The sequence below is a fragment of the Hemitrygon akajei genome, chromosome 2 (assembly GCF_048418815.1).
Source record: "Hemitrygon akajei chromosome 2, sHemAka1.3, whole genome shotgun sequence".
NCBI lineage: Eukaryota > Metazoa > Chordata > Chondrichthyes > Myliobatiformes > Dasyatidae > Hemitrygon > Hemitrygon akajei.
The window spans coordinates 18,541,185-18,565,972 of NC_133125.1; the positions used below are offsets into that span (position 1 = coordinate 18,541,185).

At 38.7% G+C, this 24,788-nt stretch overlaps 1 protein-coding gene across 6 annotated transcripts in view; it reads left to right on the forward strand.

Moving 5' to 3' along the window:
* The window catches only part of pam (peptidylglycine alpha-amidating monooxygenase), a 163,907-nt gene that overhangs the window by 44,294 nt on the left and 94,825 nt on the right, over positions 1 to 24,788 (forward strand). For all 6 annotated transcript variants that reach the window (XM_073067895.1, XM_073067932.1, XM_073067924.1 and 3 more), the window contains exons 2-4: positions 9,453 to 9,918; positions 10,291 to 10,411; positions 14,719 to 14,776. In XM_073067895.1, coding sequence (XP_072923996.1) covers positions 9,827 to 9,918; positions 10,291 to 10,411; positions 14,719 to 14,776 — 271 coding nt within the window. In that variant the 5' untranslated portion in view covers positions 9,453 to 9,826. The remainder of the gene's footprint in view (positions 1 to 9,452; positions 9,919 to 10,290; positions 10,412 to 14,718; positions 14,777 to 24,788) is intronic.

Here is a 24,788-nt window from a genome sequence, read left to right on the forward strand (position 1 = left end):
TCAATATTTTTATTAGTTTCTGCATAAAGGAATACAGAATACAAGAAGATATATTATAAGTCAAAAGAAAAGAATAAAATAGTACCAAATACATTGTATTGAAATAGTTACAATCACAAAAGCCTGTATTCATAAAAATTAAATTAAATCATAATATTGAAATATGATAATTTTCTTATACAGAAAAGAAATCTAACCCCACTACCAAAGTCAGAGCTGTTAAGAAAAGCAAGAAAAAAAGGAAAAAAACCCTTATCATATAATAAAATATATTATTAGCCACCATCTGTACTTTTACAACAAATGAAAGGTTTTGAAAATAACTCAAAAATGGTCCCCACAATGTATAAAAGTCTTGGCTAGATTCAAAAACTGAACATCAGATCTTCTCTAAATTTAAGCATGACATAACATCTCGTAACCATTAAACATGAGTAGGCGGAACAGCATCCTTCCATTTAAACATAGTGTTTAAATGGAAATTTGTAATTTCCATTTGTAATTTTAAATCAAATTTGTAATTTCAGTTTCTTTTATTTTCTTTGCATTTGCACATTGCTGTTTGTCAGTTTTGTATGTGGTTTTTCATTGATTCTGTTTTTGTTCGACTGTGAATACCTGCAAGAAAACAGATATTTGGGTAGTTTGTGGTGACATATATGTACTTTGAACTTCGGTTGCGAGATGTATGTCAGTAGATCTGTCATTTTCCTCAGTCCCTGGCCTCTACCTGAACGCGGGTAGTGCCCATGCAAGATGTGATTCCCCAGCATAATGCTTAAATCTCTCCTGTGCTGACTCAGTCTGGATAGTTTATTTCAAATGGGATTTCCATCCAGAAGGTGAAGAGAGTGTAGGTTTTTAGCTTAGTTCATTTTCATAGTTTCAACTATTTATTATTGTTAATTTATTTTATCTTGTGATGTAAATATTTACAGCAATTTAAATCGTTTAAATTTCTGGCAATGCCTAATGTGGGTTAATGCCCAGTTTACAGATATGACCTGGCTAACCTTGGCCAAGGCTATCAGAACAGAAGACTTTAGGTTTTGGGAGAGTGTGACTTGTGATTTAAATTGAGAATAACTCAACTTTTTAAAGTTCTTTCTCCAGACAAGCATCACTGTTTGCATTTGCTTTCATCATTCATTCATATTTTTCTGCATTTCAGTTGGTTTATTCTATTTTGACATGTATTCTTGATCGCCAATACAGGGATTGATCCTCAGCTTGATTCTAAACAAACTCATCCGTTGTAAAGTGTTCTTCCGAGTGCATCTTTATTGGATCATCTCTTCACAAATGTTATGTCTTCAATGAATAAGATTGATAAAATACATCATTGCCCGTACCAGTTGTATAAATAAGGAGTGGCAGCACATTGGCTCTCTTCATAAAGGCTTGAATGTTACATAAAGTGTACGATGTTCAACAATTCTGTTAATGTGGAAAAATTAAAATTAATGTTAAAGTAGAAATCCACCATTGATATTTCGTAAGAACTAAGAGTGGAATTAGACTATTTGGCCCATTAAGTTTGTACCACCATTCCATCATGTCTGATTTATTATTTCTAGAAACATAGAATACCCACAACACAATACAGGCCCTTTGTCCCACAATGCTGTGTCGAACATGTACCGGTACTTTAGAAATTCCCTAGGGTTACCTGTAGCCCTCTATTTTTCTAAGCTCCATGTACCTATCCACGAAAAGACCCTATTACATCTGCCTCCACCACCGTTGCTGGCAGCCCATTCCATGCTCTCACCACTGTCTGCGTTTATATAAAAAAAAGACAACTTATCCCTGACATCTCCTCTGTATCTACTTCCAAGCACCTTAAAACTGTGCTCTCTCATGTTAGCCATTTCAGCCCTGGGAAAAAGCCTCTGACTATCCACACGATCAGTGCCTCTCACAAACACGAGAAAATCTGCAGATGCTAGAAATTCAAGCAACACACACAAAATACTGGTGGAACACAGCTGGCCAGGCCAGCATCTATAGGAATCAATGCCTGTCGTCATCTTATTCAACTCAATCAAGTCACCTCTCATCCTCCACCACTCCAAGGAGAAAAGGCCGAGTTCACTCAACCTATTCTCATAAGGCATGCTCCCCAATCCAGGCAACACCCTTGTAAATCTCCTCTGCACCCTTTCTATGGTTTCCACATCTTTCCTGCAGTGAGGTGACCAGAACTGAGCACAGTACTCCAAGTGGGGTCTGACCAGGGTCCTATATAGCTGTAACATTACTTCTCAGCTCTTAAACTCAATCCCACGATTAATGAAGGCCAATGCACCTTATGACTTCTTAACCACAGAGTCAACCTGTGCAGCACCTTTGAGTGTCCTATGAACTCGGACCCCAAGATCCCTCTGATCCTTCACACTGCCAAGAGTCTTGTCATTAATACTATATTCTGCCATCATATTTGACCTACCAAAATGAACCACCTCACACTTATGTGGGTTGAACTCCATTTACCACTTCTTAGCCCAGTTTTGCATCCTATCAATGTCCCGCTGTAACGTCTGACAGCCCTCCACACTATCCACAACACCCCCAACCTTTGTGTCATCAGCAAATTGACTAACCCATCCCTCCACTTCCTCATCCAGGTTATTTATTTAAAAAATCACAAAGAGAAGGGGTCCCAGAACATCCCTGAGGCATAACACTGGTCACCGATCTCCATGCATTATATGACCTGTCTACAACCACTCTTTGCCTTCTGTGAACAAGCCAATTCTGAATCCACAAAGCAATGTTCCCTTGGATCCCATGCCTCCTTACTTTCTCAATAAGCTTTGCATGGGGTACCTCATCAAATGCCTTGCTGAAATCCATAAGCACTACATCTGCTGCTCTACCTTCATCTCAACTTCTTTCTCCTGCCTTCTCCCTGTAAACTTTGACACTATGATTATTTAAGAATTTGTCAACCTCCACCTTAAATATACCCAACGACTTAGCTCGTACAGCCGTGTGTGGCAAAAAATTCCGTAGATTCATCATGCTCTGACTAAAGAATTTTTTCCTCATCTCTGTTCTAAACGACGTCCCTCAATATAAGGCTGTGACCTCTGGTCCTAGACATCCCTACTGTAGGAAGCATCGTCTCCACATCTACTCTATCCAGACCTTTCAATATTCGATAGGTTGCAATGAGATTTCTCCTCATACTTCGAAAGTCCAGTGAGTACAGGCCCAGGGCTATCTCAGTTCCCTCCAGGTATTTATTTCCACTGATTGTTTGTATTATAGACGACATTTGAGCACTAGGAACCAACAACAAATTTCCAACTCATCATTAGTTGTTATGATATAGCATCTGCTAACTTAATAAATTGTAGTAATAAAATTGAGGGGAAAAGCAGAATTGTTCAGTGGAATGTTACCCTTAATGATATAAATTCAAACATCTCTCCATGTCTTGAAACACTGAGCAGCCTAAGATATGCTAACAAAGCTGGGAGATGTGAAACATCACGAATTAAACTTTAACGGTACATGGCCTTTTTTTTTTGTAATCATTCTAACTTGAGAAAGAGGGGTGATTCTTCTAGTGTCTTTTTTAAATAATAGATTTTAAATCCCAAACTTTGCACTTGGTATATTGTTATTGTGCAAGGCAGAGGCCTAATTTGATTTGGTATAAAATTGGAACAGACGGGAGCAGAGCTGCTGAAGGAATGGACATAATGAACTATGATGCTTACTGACATATTTTATAAAGGGGAGAGTCTCGTTATCCAGGTTTCATCTCCTACTGATGTTGTTTATTTGGAGCTATTTTATACATGTCTGAACCGTACAAACAGTTGCTTTCAGTTTCAGCCCAACAAAAGAAGGGAGCAAGTGACTGTTCAATCTTCTGACATTAAATAGAATAAAAGAAAGGTCTCGCCTTTCATCAGATTTCTTTGTTTAATGCACTTAAACCACTGGAAAATTTGATGTATTCTTCCTATGACGCAGAGAAGACTTAATTCCACTTTGAATAATCCTAGCAATAATCAAGCTAGTACATTTCCATCTTCAGGTATTTCTATCTTTAATATGTGCTACTTCCTTGGCCTTTGTTTTGTCGCTTGTGTTGATTTGCACATTGACTGAAGCGCTCAGGTATTGTAACATAGAAAGGTATTTTCCTCTGAATTATTTTTGACTTCCTTGTCAATGGTTTGAGTGACTCCACAGTCGCTCTTTGTTGGAGTGCTTTTGTTTACAACCACCAACATTGGAAGCTGGTCAAATAAGCTGCCATTAGTTTCATAGTAATTGTGAACCTTAAAAATGTTATATCAAATCTTGTTGCAAATCTCAAATAAATTAGTATGCACTAGGTATCCTTTGATCTATAAATGCACCCTTGAGTACAGTAGTTCTGGCAGTTTAATGAGATACATCTTACTTTTTCGAAACCCGTGCTGACAGCTCCCTACGGTCTGTTATTTAAGTGAGGGAGTACTGAAACTGTTCTACCTTCTTTAATGCTGTCAGGCCATTTTCCTCACTGCATATATTAGGTTAATGGGTCTATAATATCCAGATTTATCTCCTTTCTGAACGTTGGTATACTATTCAGGCCCAGTTCCTGTTTTGCTATGTATGGATTTTACTTTAAAGAAGGTTGTTAATCAAATCCTGCATCCTCCCAATACCTTAGGAATTCTGAGCTATATTTCTTGAAGTCATTCTTTTCACCCATTACTTAATATAAGCATGCTATAAATTCTCAGTAATTTCTAAAGACTGATTTAAAAAAAAACGTATTAATGTGTGTTCTAGGATCTCGTACACGTTCGAAAGGAATCATCAGGTTTTAAACAAGGTTACGTTATCCCACTGAAGATGATCAGAATCGGGTTTAATATCACTGGAATACTGTGTGTTGTGAAATTTGTTGCCTTTGCTGCTGCAGTACAATGCAATACATAATAGAAAAAAAGCTGTTCTTTACAGTAAATATGAAATAGTTAAATAAGTAGGGCAAAAATAAACATTTAAAATGAGTGAAGTTTTGTTCATGAGTTCAGTATCCATTCAGAAATCAGATGGCAGAGGGGAAGAAGCTGTTCCTGAATCGCTGAGTGTGTGCCTTCAGGCTTCTGTGCCTCCTACCTGATGGTAACAGAAGAGGGCATGTCCTGGGTGATTGGAGGGGTTCCTTGATAATGGATGCTGCCTTTTTGAGGCATCGCTCTTTAAAGGTGTCCTGGATACTATGCCGGCAAGTCCCTTGATGGAGCTGACTAACTTTACAAGTCTCTGCAGCTTATTCCGACCCTGTGCTGTAGCCCCCTCCCCCACCCCCTCGTCCCCATACCAGATGGTGTTACAGTCAATTAGAAGCTTTACCTTTTGATAAAATGATTGACTAACAACTTGGCCTTGGGACCTTTTAGTTATTTTCATGTAGACTAAATGTACAGCTGTTGGGCCATTGTGTTCAATGCTAGATATCAATGGATTACAATTGATATCTGGCATTGAACACAATAGCTCCACACCTGTACATTTAATTGATTACAATTGATATTAATGACTTAGCGGAGGGGTTCAGCAAAAGAAGGAGAAAAAGGAGGTGAGGGCAGCAAGAGTTCGGAATTCATGAGAATGGGAATTTTCTCAGTATACTATTTACAAATCTCAGGGGAAAATGGGGACAAGACTCTGATAAGTGATGGCTAACAAGTTTCAAAATCAGAGAGCTGGGACATTATAAGGTACTTGAAGGCACAACCTCAGAATACTAAGGATGTCTCTTTTGAACAGAGGTGAAGAACTTCTTTAACCAGAGGATGATGAATCTGTGGAATTCATTGCTACAGATGGTTGTAGAGACCAAGTCATTAGGTACACAGTGGATTCCAATTATTTGAGACGCATCAGGACCAGTACATTTTGGCCCAGTTAAGCAGCTGGCCCAATTAGCCATAGTTTTATGGAGGTAGGTATAAAGTTATAAAAACAGATAAACTAACTGAGTAACAAGTGTTGTATTTAAATGAAATACAGAATAAATTAGAACATGATCAGCATTACCAGTGTACCATAAAACTGTATTAGTTCCTGATAGTTATCGACAGAATTCATTCAGTGTCTGTAATCAAAATCAGCACAGACTCCTAGTACAGATAGTGGGCTGTCTCCATACAGTGCTTTCCACGATTGCATCCTCCAAATCATTTTAATTGTAACATTCAAGATGATTGTCGTTACTTCAACTTCTTGTTAGTTCCTAACGTGTTGAGGTAATGAAATAGTTTCATTTTCACTCCCAGCCGTTTCTGGAATCTTCAAACCTGAATGCTTGAAACCGCAGTTTGCAAAGCAGTTCCGAATTGTCTTACGATTTGTTACTCACCAACATCAGTGACAAAACTCACTTCCTTTTGAGCAGAAATGCGCGTGATACTTTGAAGCGCAGTATAGAGTCTAACGGTCACATGACACGTATGCAACTAACACTAGTTAGAAAATCTTCGGCAACGGTTTCCTGCTCCAATTGAGCGGCATAGGGTCCCAAATAAATAACGGAATCCTGGCTATTTTCTTGATTTGTTTTTGTTCTTTAAGAGTTGTCCCAAATGAGCAGCTGCCTCAATTAACCGGAATCCACTGTATTTAAAGCAGAGGTTAATTGGTTTTTGATTAGTAAGGGCATTGAAGGTTATGGAGAGAAGGCAGGAGAATGGGGTCGAGAGGGATCATATATTAGTCTTGATGGAATGACAGAGAAAACCTTGTGGGCTGACTGGGCTAGTTCTGTTCCCATGTGTTATGGCCTTACGGTCTTGAAGAGAAGGGAGTGGAGAAGAGGAAACAAAAGCAGGTGATGATTTGATGATCTAAACCAATCAGGTAATTGGTAAAAAGTAATGCAAAGTAAGAAGCAAAACAAGAGGAAAGTTTGAATCAGAACTGAATCAACAGTGCAGTCATCCATAAGTAGGTCACGAATGGCAAGGAATTTACTCAAGTGAGACACGGCTTGAGGAAATACAGAGAGGAGGGTGATTGTTAATCATATGTCAAAACCTAAGGGAGATTTCTAGGTTGGCTGAATGGGCCAAAAATGAAGCTGATGAGTTTAACTTTGAAGTGGTTCACTGATTGGAAGTAGTTTGAGATTACTGAACAACGGCGGACAGTGATGGATGTCACGATGCTTCTGATGGAGAATGTTAAGAAGCACAAAGCACTTTTGAGCATTTTGAAGAAGACAAAAGCTGGGAAATTATGATCAATTAATGAAGTATTTGCAAAATAATAAATGGAGAATTTCAAAGAAAAGGTAAGTAGTCAACATTATTAAAACATAAGGATGAAAAAGCAATTTGCATTTATGTATTTTTCATTGCAACCGCTGCCCATCCGTTTGTTTGGCCCTCATCGTTGCTCGTTGAAGTCCAAGAGATTTTGTTAGCATGCCAGCCAGATATTGTACCTCATTCCTTATTTAAGTGCAATGAGGTAGCTTAAAAGTTACAATTACAGAGAAATTACAGTGTAGATAGGCAGTAAAAATGCAAGGAGCATGACAAGGGGGATTGAGAGATTAAGAGTTCACTTTCATTGCATAAGAGGTCTATTTAAGAGTCTTATAATTGTGGGGTAGAAGTAGTATTTGTGCCTAGTGGAGTGTGTTCTCGAGATTCTATCTTCTGCCCGATGGAATGACGGAGAGATAAAAGTGTTCAGGGTTTGAGTGCTTATTGTCTGCTTTCCCGAGAGAGTAGGAAGTGTAGACAGAGTTGATGGAAGGGAGACATGTTTTCATGATGGACACAACTCCGCAATTTCTCATGGTCTTGAGCAGAGCAGTAGCTGTACCAAGCTGTGATATCTTCAGATAGGATGCTTTCTGTGATGCATCTATAGAAATTGGTGAAGGCTATCAGGGATTTGCAGAATTTCCTTAGCCTTTGGAGGAGGTAGAGAAGGAGCATATAGGCGGGAGATTGAAAGTCTGGCTGAGTGGTGCCACAACAATCACCTCTCACTCAATGTCAGCAAGACCGAGGAGATGATTATTAACTTCAGAATGAGGAAACTGGTGGTCCATGAGCAGTCCTCATCAGGGGATCAGAGGTGGAGAAGGTCAGCAAATTTAAATTCCTTGATGTTAATATTTCAGAGGATCTGTCCTGGGTCCGTCATCTAAGTACCGTTACAAAGAAAGCACGGCAATGCCTCTACTTTCTTAGAAATTTGTCAACTAAAACTTTGACAAAGCTTCTGTAGATGTGTGCTGGAGATTATATTGACCAGTTGCATCACGGCCTGGTATGGAAGCACCAATGCTCTTGTGCAGAAAAGCCTACAAAAAGTAGTGGATACAGTCCATTTCGTCATGTGTAAAGCCTTCCCCATCATTGAGCACATCTACACGGAGCATTATTGCAGGAAAGCAGCATCTATCAGCAAGGACCCCTCACCGTGCTCTCTTCAGGCTGCTGCCATCAGGAAGAAGGTACAGGAGCCTCAGGATACATGCCATCAGGTTCAGGAACAGTTATTACTTCTCAACCATCAGACTCTTGAGCCACAGGGGATAACTTCACTCGCCCCAGCACCAAACCGTTCCTGCAATGTGTGGACTCACATTCTAGGACTCTTCAGCTCATGTTCTCAATATTTATTGCTTATTATTATTATTATTTTTCTTTTTGTATTTGTTTGTTTTTCTTTTGTACACTGGTTGTCCATCATGTTGGTAGTGGTTTTTCAATGATTCTTTTGTGTGTCTCGTTTTTACCGCGATTGCCCACAAGAAAATGAATATCAGGGTTGTATGTTGTGACATTTATGTACTTTGCCAATAAATTTACATTGAACTTTGAGGTGGTGGTGTTCTTTTTTGGCCATGGTGTTTTTGTGGCTGCACCAGGACAACATGTTAGTAATATTTATTGTTTGACATTTCATAGAAATAACTGTCAAAGGTCTAGAATTGTGATTGCCTGCCAATTTAGGGAAGATGTTCTAAAATGGATATTATATCTGAATATGGTTTATAGTCATTGGACTCAAAGGGTTACAGACTAGAACAAGGAAATAAAGAAAGCAAATAAAGGACTTGGGATTTGAATTCTTACCTTAAAACACGACCCCCAAGTAGGTTTGCAAATTATCGAGAAATTGCACTCTTACTTTGTAAACTTTATATTTAAATTAATATGCTTTTTTATCGTTAACCTAGAATGGTATCTTTGGTATTAAGTGGTTTTATTAGGAAGGACATTTTTATTTTGTTGCTTCTTTGTAATAAAATGACAGTAGTTAGAATGGTATTCCTGTCATCAGTTCCAGTTAAAACACAATGATTAAACTGCAGCTTCTGAAAATACAATAATAAGGAACCTCTGCAGGGATTTGCTGAGGTCTAATGCTGTGGTAATGCTTTAGTCATACACTATCTGTTTTTCTTTTAACAGATTCTATCTGAATGAAGGCTGAAGCCAGTCTATATGCTGGCAATCGCGGATCGTGAATGATGATCTGAAGCTCAGTGTTTAAACGAGGCCTGTTCCTCTTGGGGAAAACTCTTTGTTACCTAGTCTGTGAATGAGACATCTGGATGAGAAGCACGGTTGAGAATTTTTTGTTCACTAATAGATAGGACAAAGAAGCTTCACACGCCTGACTGATTTATAGTGCGTCACCTTTTAGACCGATGGACTGGCAATCGTATGTCTGCAGTGTTGCTGATAGCCAAGCTCTGAATTCATGCTGCTAAAGGATTCTCACAGTTATAGCTGAAAGAACTCTGTTTTTCATTCAAGATCTAAACAGAAGCGCTACAGTGGACATGGCTGCTTTCATTAACAAATTACTGTTGGTATTTCTAATCCTTCAGAACAGATGTATGTGTCATGAAAGCACGCACTTTCTCTTAAAGAGGTAGGTGTGACTATAAAAAACTGCTTTTTAAAAAATTAGTGGATTCACGTGCTTATGCTTCACTTTTTAACAAAAATAAATTCTTCAATTGCACTCAGTCAAGCCATTTGAACAACGAATTCAAAATTTGCTGTGCAAACTATCTTAATATTAGATTGGTAATGTTCATCGTCATTATTCCGATCTTTCTTGAAAGCTCTTTTATCAGATAGGAAAGTGTGTTTCAATTATAAACCATTTATTTGTGTTGTATTTACTTCATTAGATCTACCCAGACTAAATTTTACGAATGTTGTTTTCTCTGTAAATTGTACATTTTTCTTACTTGAATACAAGAAACAGTTTATTTTAAAGACAATCTTGTTTCTCTAGAAATCAACAAAGCCCATGGGCATTGCAGTCAGATTGTCCCAAAAGCAGAGATCTAGAGATTTCACCAAACTCGCCGAACTTTAAGCTTGAAGTTAGAATGCCTGGAGTAACACCTTCGACGGTTGGTTTCAAATACATTAATTATAGCATTGTCAGTCACAATATGCTTCTTAGTGTTTTACTAAGTGCTTATCAGAGTGGCTTTGTGTGTAATTTTGCAGATTTGAATGTTGTCTCACTAATTGCAGTATCTTAAAATTTATGGTAAGAATACTAAATGTTGGATTTTGCTGATTTTTTAATTTCCTTTCTGTAAGTATAATACTGAGTGTTTAATTATCACCATCCTGCCTATCATTCAGTAACTTTATTCCAATTGTCACTGAAGAAAACTGTGCCATCTCTATATTGTCAGCCATTAACTTTGGCTGGCATTAAGAATTGTGACCTCTCATGGACTGCCCTTTTCCTTGACAGCTGACTCTTCTTAAAATCTTGCTCCCAGGATGCTATATAAAGGAGGCAGTACATGCCAGGTGTGGCCCTATTGCAGTGGCAATGACAACCCAACACTCCAAGCTGCCTATTGGTGTTGAAATCCCTATCCATGCTCTTGATCCTTCGAGGAGGGATTACTCAATTCTGTTGCTGATTGATTCCACACAGTCTCCTTCAATAAACACGAGACCACAATAAATTCTGCAGCCTAACTCTCACAAGGTCCTGCTTACCCAATATTTCTGCACTTACAAAATCAAATTTCTCGGATATTTCCACTGCACAGTTCTAGCCTCTTTGATACCCTTAACTCTAATTGCTCAGCATTGGCAACTTCCATCCTGTAAGCTGTGCATTACCTTCCTAAATCCCCTCATCCTTTTATTAGCTGTTACCTTTCACCAATCTTTTACCTTGATGACACTTTATATTTTTTTTATGACAATCCTGAGGAGTATCTTGGTCATTTCATTATATGAAATACACTAAATAGCTGTATTGATATTGCACTAAAATTATTCACCTGCTTTGTTTAGATTTGCATCCCTTTTTTAGTACACTCATTAGTCCAAGTGTCATTATATACAATATATGGTTAAACATTTATCTCAGGAATTGTTATGAAGCCTGTACCAAAGTGCTGCCTAGCAGATAATAGTTTTTGTGGCAATGAGCCAGTGATTGTGATCTCAAGGGAAGAGTAATGAATGAAGATTAGATTTTACCAGCAGCAAAGAGGAGGAATATAACGAAGAAATGTTTCTCAAGGAATTTGAGTCATAAGTTTCTTCTTTAGTTTTGAATTGTTATTGCCATTGCAACAGATCGACATTGCATTTCTGCAAGAATAATGGCATTTCTTTTGTAGATATATTTGACGAAGCTGTACACTTCACAAAATGTTTTGCGTAATTCACTTTTTTCCGCACTCACAGGCATTGACGGTCTTTAGAAATGCTCATTTCATTCTGTGCTAAGTCCTTGAGAGATTGCAGCAGCTGGACCAGAATCTCACAATTTAATAGAAACTGCTCTGCAGAAAGGATGACTCATCGTTGCGGCTTGTGCTCGTTACTTCACAAGGTTTAAAAGATCTGGAATAATAAATGCTTATATGTGAGAAGCCATAAAGTCAAATTGCTCAAAAAGCTGTATTTCTAACATATCAAACAATTGGATTCCTTTTAAGTGGTGGTTTTTAAATAAAGAACAATTAAAAAATCTTTCTCATAACTTTGGGAAGGTATAAAATGTGGGTATCAAATAGCAAAAAGATATAACCTATCAGTATTACATTACAAGGTAAAATACCCTCTCAAACTGCATTATCTGGGATCATGTGAAGAATAGGTGTTTCGCATTCTCGAATCTTAAAGGGGTGTATAGACCAAAGAAAGGAGATGTAATTGTAATTTTATAAGAACTTATTTTATGTGCTAGAGGCTCCATTTATCAGCATGTAGTTGGCTCTAATGTGTTAATGATTGCATACAGATTAATTAGATTTTATTTGTTTTCCAAATAAAATGTGATCTCATTTAGTTTTTAGTGCTTGAAGTTAAGAGAAACTAGAGTCTTGGAAACCAGTAGATCCAGATAGTTATCAAAAACTGAATTGTTCTAAAGTTTCTGTAATTTAGTGGATGCTGCCAATGACTACTTATCAAACAAGTGCCTAGAGCCCTAAAAAATAATGTTTTACCTAAATTGGCCTCATTATACAATATGAATAGCTCATTTAGCCTAATCTTTCCATGCTGGTCTTCATCCAACAGACCCCTGTCATTTGAGGTTGTCCTTAAAGAATTCATAATTCACTACCCAGATATTGAAATGTGGAATAAATTGGCTCTCCAGAATTTATGTGGGATGGGGCAAGTAAATAACGAAGCACAACTTTTATTTTCAGTTGTGTTTTTCATCTTTTCCTTTTGAACTCTGTGGAGACTACCCCGTAAAATCATAATAACTACTTTGTTTTCTCCATTGGGGATACTTTGGTCATACAAACAATGTTAAATTGACCAATCTGTGGTTTTCAAGCACATTCTTGGCTCATTATTAAACATAGACATTATGTTAGTTGTATATTAATTTGCATAATTCCTTTTGTAACAAATTATTAAATACATGAATTCATGCTTGCCTTTATCCAATAATTTTTAAAATATATGTTAAGTAATCGCTCTTTTTTTAAAATTTGTTCAATTGCATCTTTTGGAATGTTTCTCAAGACTTGAAGTAGAAACTAATTGGCATCAATGCTAGTTGAGTTGCATTTACTATATAGGCCACTGATAAAGTTCCAGTAATAGGATTTATAACAGTTAAGTGTTAATGCTTCTGGAATTAACGGAAGATTGGATGATTAGATAGGACATGACATTGATGCAAATAAAATAGTCGCAATAAAAAATGGGTGAAGCATTGAAAACAGTGGAATAGTGACCAATTAAGCTCTATTATGTTTATTCTGTTTTAAAATAATAATAGGTATGGGCACTGTGTTTTGGATGTACACAAAATTAGACAGATACATGACAGTGTAATGAGTCTAGTAGAAATTGGTCGTTTTTAGGAATAGGAATCATTTAGGTTGACATGTTGAGTAGTGATTACTGTATTTAAAAAAAAAAGTTTGCCAGATGGAGCAGAAAATTACATAAATTGGATAGGAAAAAATGGAATAAAAAATTTCAAACTATGAAGTTTTGCAATTCAGGTCATAGGCACTGAACTGTACTAATACAATTAAACTGTACGTGATGAAGTTGTGTTGAAGGCAATACCTACAAGAACACAATCAAAACATTTTCATGCATCCATTGTTGAGTATTCCACGCCATGGGTTTCCAAAGCAATATTTTTCCTTTGGAGGATATGGGTGGTAAAGAGGGGGAGGTTGTTCATTGCTAGTACATTAGCGATCACATAGAGGACTGGAACTTTTCTATGAGGAAGAAGTTGAAATGCCCCCCACCCCAACAGGGGAATGGAGTTGTAGATGGATTAATGTCTGTAGTGAAAAGGGATGGTAAGGGAAGCGAAATCTCACAGATCTTGTTACTCATTTACTTTTCCCTATTTATCACCATGTAATAATGTGCAACTCTGTTTTTAGAAACACATCGGTTAAGATCGTATTTATTCAAGTTAAGCTGCATGCACCATGCATTTGTTTACTCACCCAACTTGCTGAAAGCATGTTGAGTCTCTGTGCATCCTCCTTATACTTGTACTTCTCCCCAGCTTTGTGTCACCTGCAAATCTGGAAGGGTTACGTTCAGTTCCCTCATCCAAGTCCTTTGTAAATTGTGAATTTCAGATCCTTGTGATGCCCCACTAAACAGCCAGATAAAGATCTGCTTATTCCTATTTCATTGTCCTGTAAGTCAACCACTTCACAAGCCATTTTATTACTACCAGTCTCATTAGCATTAGTTTTGTACTCTAACATCTTGGAGGCACCTAAAAAGCTTCCAGGAGACCAAATACTTCCTATCCACTTGTTCTCCATTCTTTATTCTGCTAGTAATGTCCTCAAAAGAAATCTCCAGTACATTTGTTAAGCAACATTTTCTATTTCTAATCCCATCCTGGCATGGTGCAATCCCATTAATGCTTTTCAAGTGTGTTTTGTTATCACATTTTTTATTATAGTTTCCAATATTTTTCTGACTACTGATATTTGACTTACTGCTTTGTAATTCACTCTTTTATTTTAATTCTTTTTAAGGACTCAGCCACCATTCTGTGATGTAGCACAAAAGAACATTAACCTTTTAAAATGTTTATAATCTTGTTGGTAAAATGGATCATGAACTCTTGATATGTGTCTATTTTGCAGTTGGTGATTGATTTCACTAGGAACTAATTATTCTGTCACTGCAGTTTTTAAATTGCTAAAGATATTTTTTCCTTCATTTGCAGTCAGATAGCTACTTTTGCACATTTGTTCCAGTGCCAGCAGGTCAAAAATCCTACATAGGTGAGTGTTAACCATAATCAAAACCAAGCTTTGAAGCTCTGTTTTGATATTGCTCTCCTGTGATTTCTTACAGAGAACATGGTGCATTCCAGTGACTGAGGTGAACTCTTTCATGGCCTATTGTAAATCTATATTGGAATGCAGATTTTCATGGAACAATTAGACTGAATGTTTGCCTTCTGTGGATACTGTCAATGTAACAATTATGGCCAGTAGCCATCCTACAGTGGTATCTGCAATGCAGCATTTAGGTTTTTTGGTATAAATAAAAATCCTATGATTTATCTTTTTTGGTGATCTCATCCACATTTGAAGTGAAACAAACAATGCTACTTGGCAAGTGTCCTTGCTTGAAAATGTTCTGTGTTGGACAGATACATAAAAACATCTTAAAAAAAAGGCTGTATGAACATGTAACACTGATTTTGTTTATACCTGAAAGAAAACAAGGTTCACAAGATCTTTTGTAGATTTGATAGCTGCGTCCAGGAGCTCACATGATATGTAACTGGTGTTATTTTTGAAAGTTGCTTTGTACATTTCTTGTAAATATGATAAAAATATTGTCAAAGGCCAAATCTTTCTGAAGCAAGGCACTTTGTGCATCCTGCTTCTCATTTATTTAAGTTCAAGAACTTGTGCTATAAATTGTTGAAAGTCTGAGTTAGTAATGCCATGTGACAGCCAAGACACAAACAAGTAAAATGCCATGGATGCCAGAGACATTAAATAAAATAATTAAAAATACTGAGCAAGTCGATCAGTTTCTGTGGAAAGTAGAAGAAAGTTCGTGCTTTGGATCAATGACGTCATCAGAATTGGGAATGGAAAAATGATGTGTAGGTATTTAGATGTATAGAAACAGGAGAACACAGAAGAAAAGGTAAGGTCTGTGATAGAATGGAAAGCAGGAGAAATTAAATGGCAAAAGTAGTGGAAATTCAATGTATCTGATCAAAGAGAAGAGAGATAGGAGCCAGTGGACTGGAAAGTACTTGGTTTCTAATGGTAATTCTGTAGATAACTAACAATAAGATCTTTCTTGTCAGTCAACTGGTTTCTGACATTTGCACCTATACAGTGCAGGCCAAAGACAAGCAAGGCCCTTTCTTCTGAAGCAGCCCCTTGACTTGATTTATTGATTTATTTACCTATTTGGTGGCTTCTGAAGAGACCAGTGAGGAGAATGGAATAACTGTAGACTCACTTATAGATGGGATTTGGGTGATCGGACTGGTGGATCAGTCTCAGAGTGAAAGGCGGTAAATGATCTGTGTATCATCTCTGCCACAACTGGTGCAAATGACTGATGGAATTGGTGCTATATTTTTCATTGACATGATGCCTTCAACGGAAATACCAACAGCCACACTATCACATAAAAATCAATGCCACAGACCTTAAGTACCCCACAAGGACCATATGATGGCCTCTAACCAGGCAACAGAATCTCGGATGCTGCAGGAACTCAGGAGCCAGGTGGGATCTGTAGAGCGAAATGGACAGTCATTATTTCAGGTCAAGAATCAACTAATGGATTGAAAGAAGGAAGAGCGATAGCCAGCATGGAGGTTTGGGGAAGGGTGGAGCAAGAGCTGGCAAGCGATAAGTAGGTTTGGGTGCGGGGGAATGATGAGCAGACGGAAGAGGAAAGATAGTCATAGAGGCTTTGAGGTGATAAGTGGAGGTGCCAACTGGCTGGATGAGATCGAATATGATAGGAAAGGAAGGTGGATTGGGCAGTTAGGAACAATCCTGAGGAAGGGCCCAGTGTAGAGTATATGAGTAATGGACAGACGGAGTGGGTGTAGGTTGGGCTAGGAGCAGGATGATGGGGTGGGGGGGGTTAAGATGGGCTTAGGAGGAACTGGGTAGATCAGGAGAAGGGAGAAAAGAGAGAGAAGAGGAACAGTTTACCTTAAATTGAGAATTTCACGTCATCTGGCTGTAGACTATTCTGCAGACAGCATAAGGTGCTGTTCATCAAGTTTATGTTTAATCTTGCTCTGACAGCGGAGGTGGCTGTAGAGAGACATGTAGGTGTGGGAATGGGGAAGAGAATTAAAACATTTGTGAAGTGGGAGCTCCAGAAAGCCACGTTGGATGGAGCACGGCAGAGCAGTCACTGAGTCTGCGCTTGGGTTCACGGCTGTAGAGGAGGCCATATGGAGGGCAGCAAAGGTAATTTTCAAGGTTGGAGGAGGTACATGTGAATCTCTGCCTTGCCTGGAAGGGCTGTTTGGGGCCCTGGATTGTGGTGAACAAGGAGATGCAGGGGCACGTGTTTCACTTCCTACGATTATGGTGAAAGTGGCTGGGGAGGGCTAAGCGACCAAGGAGCCACAGAAGTGGTCCCACGGAATGCGGGTGGGGTGGGGAGAAGGTGCGACTGGTGGTGAGGTAGCATTGTGGCTGGTAGAAGTTTAAAAGAGTGGTGTGTTGAATGTATAGGTTGGTGGGGCGAAAGGTGAGGACCAAGGTAATTCTATTGTCTCTGCTCTATCTGGGGAGAGGCGGGGCATAGAGAAGCAGGTATGTGGGTGAGGGCTCTATGAGTGACAGGAATGGGGAGGCTTGGGTGGGGTACCTCATTGTCTGAGAAAGGAAAATGGCATCATTACAAGTGCTGTTTGGATTATGCATAGGCTAGGTATCTATGGAAATGTGGGGCTTATAGTAAAATTAGTGATCACAGTGCCTGGTTTATTCTAGGATTCTAGCATCATTACATTTAACACCTGCACAGACTCCAGGTTTCTCTATGATAGATTGGTTTAATGAGTTTGACTAGGAGATCTGTGAGCTAGCTTGGCTCAAACACAAGGTGTTCTTGGATTGGAAACTTCAAATCTTGAGAAGAAAGTGAAACACATCTATAGACATCTTGAGGCGATGTCATTCAGATCTACAAAAGCTCAAAGGCTGAGATCTAACAAAAAAAAAAGTGCTAGAAAACAGATGGTGGGTGGAAGCAGTGAGGTCAAGCAGTTTGCTATTAATCATGGCATACAAGTTTCAATAGTATCAAAACCGTTTACCTCCCTAAAATCCAGAGGTCAGATGGGAAAAGAGCATCTTGAGTCGATGGTATTCCTGCTGTATTTCTAAAATGCCCTCGAGAAGAGCTTTTCCTGTATGTTCACAGTCTTTATCTGTGAAAGGATACCATGCCACAGGATTTCATAATTATGACCATTTTTAAAAAGAAGAGGAATCTTGTAATAATTACAGATCAATCTACTCACTGTGTACTCCTCAGAAAGTCATGGCATGTTCCTTCCTTGAGTGCTCCCAATAGCCAAAGACTACTTTCTGAGTGACATTGATACTGTTGTAACTGTGAACAAAGTCACCAGAGGGAGACAGCTGGTAGATATAGAAGTCTTTACTTGGGACACATACAAGCTAACAGCCTTTGGAGTCACTCGAGGGGGTGGGGGGAGAGAGAGAGGGACTGACTGACTGAACTAACATTACAGCAACATTTTATATGTTAAAGGACAAATATGACAGGATGATTTCTGTAGTTACAATGCCCTCATAATGCTTCTTTTGAGTTGCATGTGGTTTTTCAAATATCTTGGTCTTCCCAGCTACTCACCCAAAATGAGTGTTGATTACTGTGGTCTCTAAATTGTATTCACTAAATGGGTGTTGGTTGCAAATGTGCCTATGCAGACATCTCAGTCAATTGGATGTCTCCTAGTCTGCAATTTATTCTAAATGCTGTATGTGGTCTCTGAGTCATATTCATGCACTGGGATGTTGATTGCATTCATGCATATGCAGACATAGATCAGTCAGTTGTGTGTTTCCTAGTCTGTAATTTACTGTTCCATGCTGCATTTAAAATTTAATCTACAATCCATATTCGGATCTGAAGGTGGGTTGCTGTTGAGGTTAATATTTGCTATATACCCCAACTCTAGTATATGTCCTAACACTGCCCATCTAATCCTCAGTACACAGCAACTCAACAAAGTAGCAAGAGGCAACTTCAATCAAAGTATGTGGTCTTTCTTGACCTCATAAAAAGCTTTGCAGTGGAAAATCCTTTAGAAAGCTCTGATTGCCTCAGGAATTCAGCTTCGGTCTGCCTGTTGTGTGATGGCATGAGTCTAACCAAATTGATTCTAACCAAAGTGTTCATCATAGATGAAATTGAATTGTAGACTGGGGTCAGGAAAAATATAAACATGAGAAATTCTGCAGGTGCTGGAAGTCCAAAGCAACCCATACAAAATGCTGGAGGAACTCAGCAGGTTGGACAGCATCCACAGAACTGATTAGATAGTTGGTGTTTCAGGCCAAGACCCTTCTTTAGTCATGAAAAAGGGTTTCAGCCTGAAACATCGACTATCAATTAATTTCCATAGTTGCTGCTTGACCTGCTGAGTTCCTCCAGCATTTTGGGTGTGTTGCTCAGGAAAAAATGTCACTGTTCCAACTATCTCCTCAGTCTTCCTTGCTGAAGTTTTGTAGCTTACCTGCAGCAGTCTCCCACTTCAGTGGAGATGATCTGGCGGGCAAGTGGGCATTTCTTCAGCTCCATTCCAGAATCAGGGTCCTTCTCATCCTGGTCATCAAGCAGCAATAGGCAGCTGATGCATTCTTGAAAGTTGAATTCCCATGTTATCACTGAGCAATCCATGAGAATGGGCTATCCATGAACATCCATGGGGACAGCATGGTGATGCAGCAGATAATGTGCAATCTTGTAGCTCCAGTGAAGCATGTTTGTTTCTGACCTCTGATGCTGTTGGTGTGGAGTTCCACATTCTCCCTGTGACTGTTTAGGTTTCCTGGGATGCTCTAGTTAGCTTCCACATCCCAAAGATATGCTGCTGGTATATTGATTGCAATTAGTGTAATCAGTAAATGTTCAGAGCATCAGGCCGGAGTTGATTGAGACAGAATAAAATGTCGAGAAGTAAGTAGGGGAATGGGGTTGGTGATAATAACAGAAGGCATGCATTTAAGGTGAGGGGGTAGTTCCAAAGCAGTTATGGGGGTAAGTTTTTTACAGAGTGATGGATGCCTGGAATGCACTGCCCGGTGTAGAGGCAGGTTCATCAGAGACTTTTAAAAGATGTTTAGATAGACACGTGAATGTGAGGTCATTGTGTAGACAAAAGGGGTTAGTTTAGTTTGGCATTAGATTACTAAATTAATTAGCTCGTCATAACATTGTAGGCCAAAGGGCCGGTTCCTACTCCGTACTGTTCAATGTTCTTGAACAGGCATGGACTTGATAGATCAGTGGGTGCTTCCGTTGCCATGTGATTCCATGAATAATTCAATATCTACTAAGCTTTCCCACAACGAAGCCGAGAAAGGGTGCATTACTTTCCATACCTCTCAGCAAAAGCAGTCACTGACAAGTAAATTCACCACCTCCATACATTGGCAAAACCAAGGTGATGCATCATTCATCCCACCATCAAGGCTGTTGTGTTGGGCTACTTCACTGCCCAAGTTACAATGTCCTTGTGCTTAATATCAGACTTCTGAAGCTTGCTGTCTGAGTTCTGTGACATGTGACTTTCAGGAGGATGTTCTCAAAGATTCCTTAAGAAGATGTAATACTCTTTGACTGATGGGAAATAGCGGCCCAGAACTACTCAGATGGAGGAAAAATATTCAGACCTAGAATTATCTGAGAACCAACTGAAAACAGCAGAAGAAGCAGAGAACCAGCCAACCAACCCACAATGGAAACCATTTGTTTTCAATCATGCTGGGCTACCTACGAAGAAAAAAGGGCAAAAGTGATGTGAACTTTTACCTGTCTTAGTTCATTCAAACAATGAGCAAGCTACTCATCAAATCTAATCTTTAGCCTGTTATTGTCATTTCTACAACACATCCTCCATGTATCCATGGATGAATTTAAGGTGGGGGGGGGGGGTTACATGGGAGGCAGGGTTTGAGGGTTGGCACAACTTTGTGGGCCCAAGGGCCTGTAATGTGTTGTGTTCTATGTTTTTTCTTTGCATTGGAGAGGTAGGAGATATGAAGTAATCTTTGAAGACACTTGCAGTTGGATTGTTGTTTTGTTATTAAGATCTATTGAGCAATGGTTGTATCTGATAGAGCCTCAGTTTCTTCCTGCTGCTTTTAAACTAATTAGATATATTTCTCAATTTTGCATCTACTCTATCTAAAAAGGTCTGTATATGTCAGCTACAAGCATTTAAATCAGGCATTAACTAATGTAAATAAACAGACTGGTTTGATAAACATCCAACAGTTCTAACTAGTGTGGCACTGAATGCAAATTATTTAGAAAAATGTAAGCATCCAATTTGTAATGTATTGATTTCCTGTCTGAGTCTAGATGTATTGAACAGATCATTTATTCACCTGGCAGTAGAGGCAGTAAATCCTTCACCATCTACAACTGGGAAAACCTACGATATACTGTAAAATATTTGCTATCCTTTTGACTGATTTGTTTATTCAAGCCACTGATAGATTGCAAGCTAACAATGGCGCACACAGTTCTGGAAACCTTATAAGCATCCCTGTGAATTATACTAATGTGATCAGAAAACAAGCACTGTTATTTGTTTCTGCAGTTCTGCCTTTCTCAGTAATAATTTGAATTTGCAAACTCTTAATGTAAAAGCTAACATATATTTGGGTTATCAATCTTATTCCAAGCAATAAACAAATTGTGTTGTCAGTGCAGCTATTGTTTTCAAGCCAGTATTAAGTAGTTGATGTGCTTGTACTGCGTGCAATCTTCAGAAATGTCTATGTAATGCTATCCTGCATTTACTGAACATTTGTAGTGATAGCAGAAGTTCTTCATTGGTGTACAACCAAATAATTTTGCTGAACAGAAAATAAGCGAATGAATTATTTGAACTGCCTGTATCTCCTATCCCTGATTTTATTCACTCAACTTCCTAGTGAATAAATGTTGGTTTTCACAGATAGATCCATGCCTGATAGCCATCATGTTCATTTGTTACGAAGGGAACATGATTTTTTTCCCCTCTAAGAATCACCCCTCCATCGTAAGTCGTGCAAAGGAATTTGAATTTATGTTCTGAAATTCTTTCATACTTTGACAATTAGCACTTTATGCAGTGCTATGATAATGGCGCACATTTACTAACTGCAGGTTATCCTTCAAGCTGTACACTATCTTACTGAGAAGTGTATCCTGTCCTTTTGCCACCCTGTAACTGTCTCCCCATGGGTATTGTGAGGGTCTGTTCACCGCAGCTTGTTCAAGAAAGCGGGGTACCACCACCACCACCACCTTCTGAGCAGAGGGTGACACAAAGGCTTCATGTTCACATCTGGTAATGCCTGTGTGCAATTTGCATGTTTCTCTGTGACCGTGCAGGTTTCCCCCAGGTGCTTCAATCAACTCCTCTAGGAGTTGATAGGCATGCGAAAAGCACTGGGTTACACAGAAATCTGTGAGAGAATGGAATTGCTCTGAGAGCCGCAAGAGACTTGATGAGTTAAAAGGCCTTAATGACATAAGCAAATATGAAAAAAACATGAATTAGGCATAAATAATAAATGATAGCCTTGCCAAGAATGCTAAGAACCATTAAATAAATAAAACATTAGCAGAAATAACAAAAAACCTGATATAATTCCATATTAAAATGTTCCATAAAGGGGAAGGAACTACCACTTTGAAGATGTCAGAGTATTGGAGTCCTGTTAGCTCAGTCACTTACAGATTCAGAGCCAACACTTAGGAACCAGTTAATAATCAGGGTGATTTTAAAATAACACCCTTTAAGGAGACAACAATGTATGAAAAACTGCCTACAGTGCATAGCTCATTGTTTCGGGGAATTACAATGGATACTTAATGATGACTGGATTTCATTTTACATGTATCACCTTTTAGAATATTCACATGGGTGTTTTTGAAAAGTGAATGTGTGCGTGTGGCTCTCTCTCTCGGGAAGTGCTGGGTTTGAACTACAGAAAAGATTCTACTACAAAAGGAATTAGGTTGCTGAAAAACTTTTGAAGAGTGTGCCTTCAACTTAACTGGAGATTAGAAATTTGAACTTAAATAAAAGTAGCTTTCTAATGCAGATCATAAACACGAGATTCTGGAGATGCTGGATTCCAGAGTTCCACACACACACAGTGCTGGAGGAACTCGGCAGGTCAGACAGCATTTGTGGAGAGGAATAAAGAGTTGACATTTCAGGCTGCTGACCGAGTGAGTGAGTGAGAGTGAGTGAGAGTGAGTGAGTGAGTGAGTGAGTGAGTGTGTGTGAGTGTGTGTGTTCCTCCAGCACTGTGTGTGTGCGTGTGCGCCTGTGCGTGTGTGTGTACATGGTACAATGAATCATAATTGTAATGGATCCAATTAGATGAAAAGACAGAGGAATAGGAATTGTATTTAAGTTGCATTCTGATAGTATTATTGTTGTTCCTTTCCATGCTTTGTGGCATTTTGGGCAGCAACCTTGCCATTTCTTTAGCAGTTGTCTGTCTTTTTATGGGGCTGAGTTGCTAGCTGAACACTCAACTCAGGAAGGAGTCAGCTGGATTCGAACCTGGGACCATTCACCTAGAAGTCTGGTGCCGATGCCACTTCACCACTGGCTGGCTATTCTGCTGGTATACCATCCAGCTAATTAACTTTTGGACTGTAATTGGTTTTGTAATGCAGGAAGCACAGCATTAGTGAACTATAGTGTAATAGTTGTCATTTGTTTTAGTATTATAAAATATTATAGAAGCATCGAAAACCTCTAGCACAATACAGGCCCTTTGACTCACAATACTGTACCAAACATGTACTTACTTTAGAAATTACTTAGGGTTACCCATAGCCCTCTATTTTTCTAAGCTCCATGTACCTGTCCAGGAGCCTCTTAAAAGACCCTATCATATCCACCTCCACCACCATTGCCGGCAGCCCATTCCACGCACATACCACTCTCTGCGTTTTTTTAAAAAAAACTTACTCCTGACAACTCCTCTGTACCTACTTCCAAGCACCTTAAAACGGTGCCATTTCAGCCCTGGGAAAAAGCCCCTGACTATCCACATGATCAGTGCCTCTTGTCGTCTATGGAATTATGGAATAAGTGTAATCTAATACACGAAACAGAACCTTGTAGTTTATTTTTGAGTTGGAGAATTGAAATCATTGATGTCATATAGGCTACTGTTTTAATGCCTCAGTTTGTTGATATATTGATGCATCTGCCAGGATTATGTGCTGAGTTCTATGGGAGAAAGATTTAAACCACATTCTTCAAGATAGAAGGCAATGCAACCATTGCTAATATACTTCCTTAAGTAAATCAGTGGGTCACACAAAAGAGACATGATACTCATTGTCATTAAGATTCACTGGTACAAAATGCTGACGTGGATGATGTAAAGACCCCAGGAGTTTTAGTGAGATTCAACAGAAATAACTTCCATGAAGCAAGAATTGAAAATGATATTCTTTTCTGAACGACTAGATAATTTTTAAACGTTTGGATAAAAGCAATAGCCTCCTAGGTTTGCAGAACGTAGACTATTTGGAACCATTGGTTAATCAAAAAAATCCATCAAAAACAAAAAGTGCTGGAAATAGCTGATGTTTTCAGTTTATTTTTAACAAGAAAATAACATTTATATTCTCTTCATTAGAGCATACTTCTAGAAAGCAAGCAAAACATCTGGATAGATTTATGAAGTTAACCACTGCATATTTTGAAGCTTAGGAATTCCAGAATAGGACTGCAGTTTTCCCTGTGTATTTTGGAGGCAGCTAGCTTTATTGTACTATTTACTGAACACGTGTGTTGTACTGCTTTGGTATCCAGCAAGTTAATGCAAAAACACAATGAGCTACTTGGCTGACACAGTTCTCTTGTCTTTGCCTAGCTACTTCAAAGCATCAGATAGAAAATTCAGTTTATGACAATCCCATCCTGGGACCTGGGCTGAAGTAAGAATGGATTGGTTAACTGATCTTTTTTTCAAATCAATGTTATCATTCATCTCAAAATATGGAAGTTTTGAC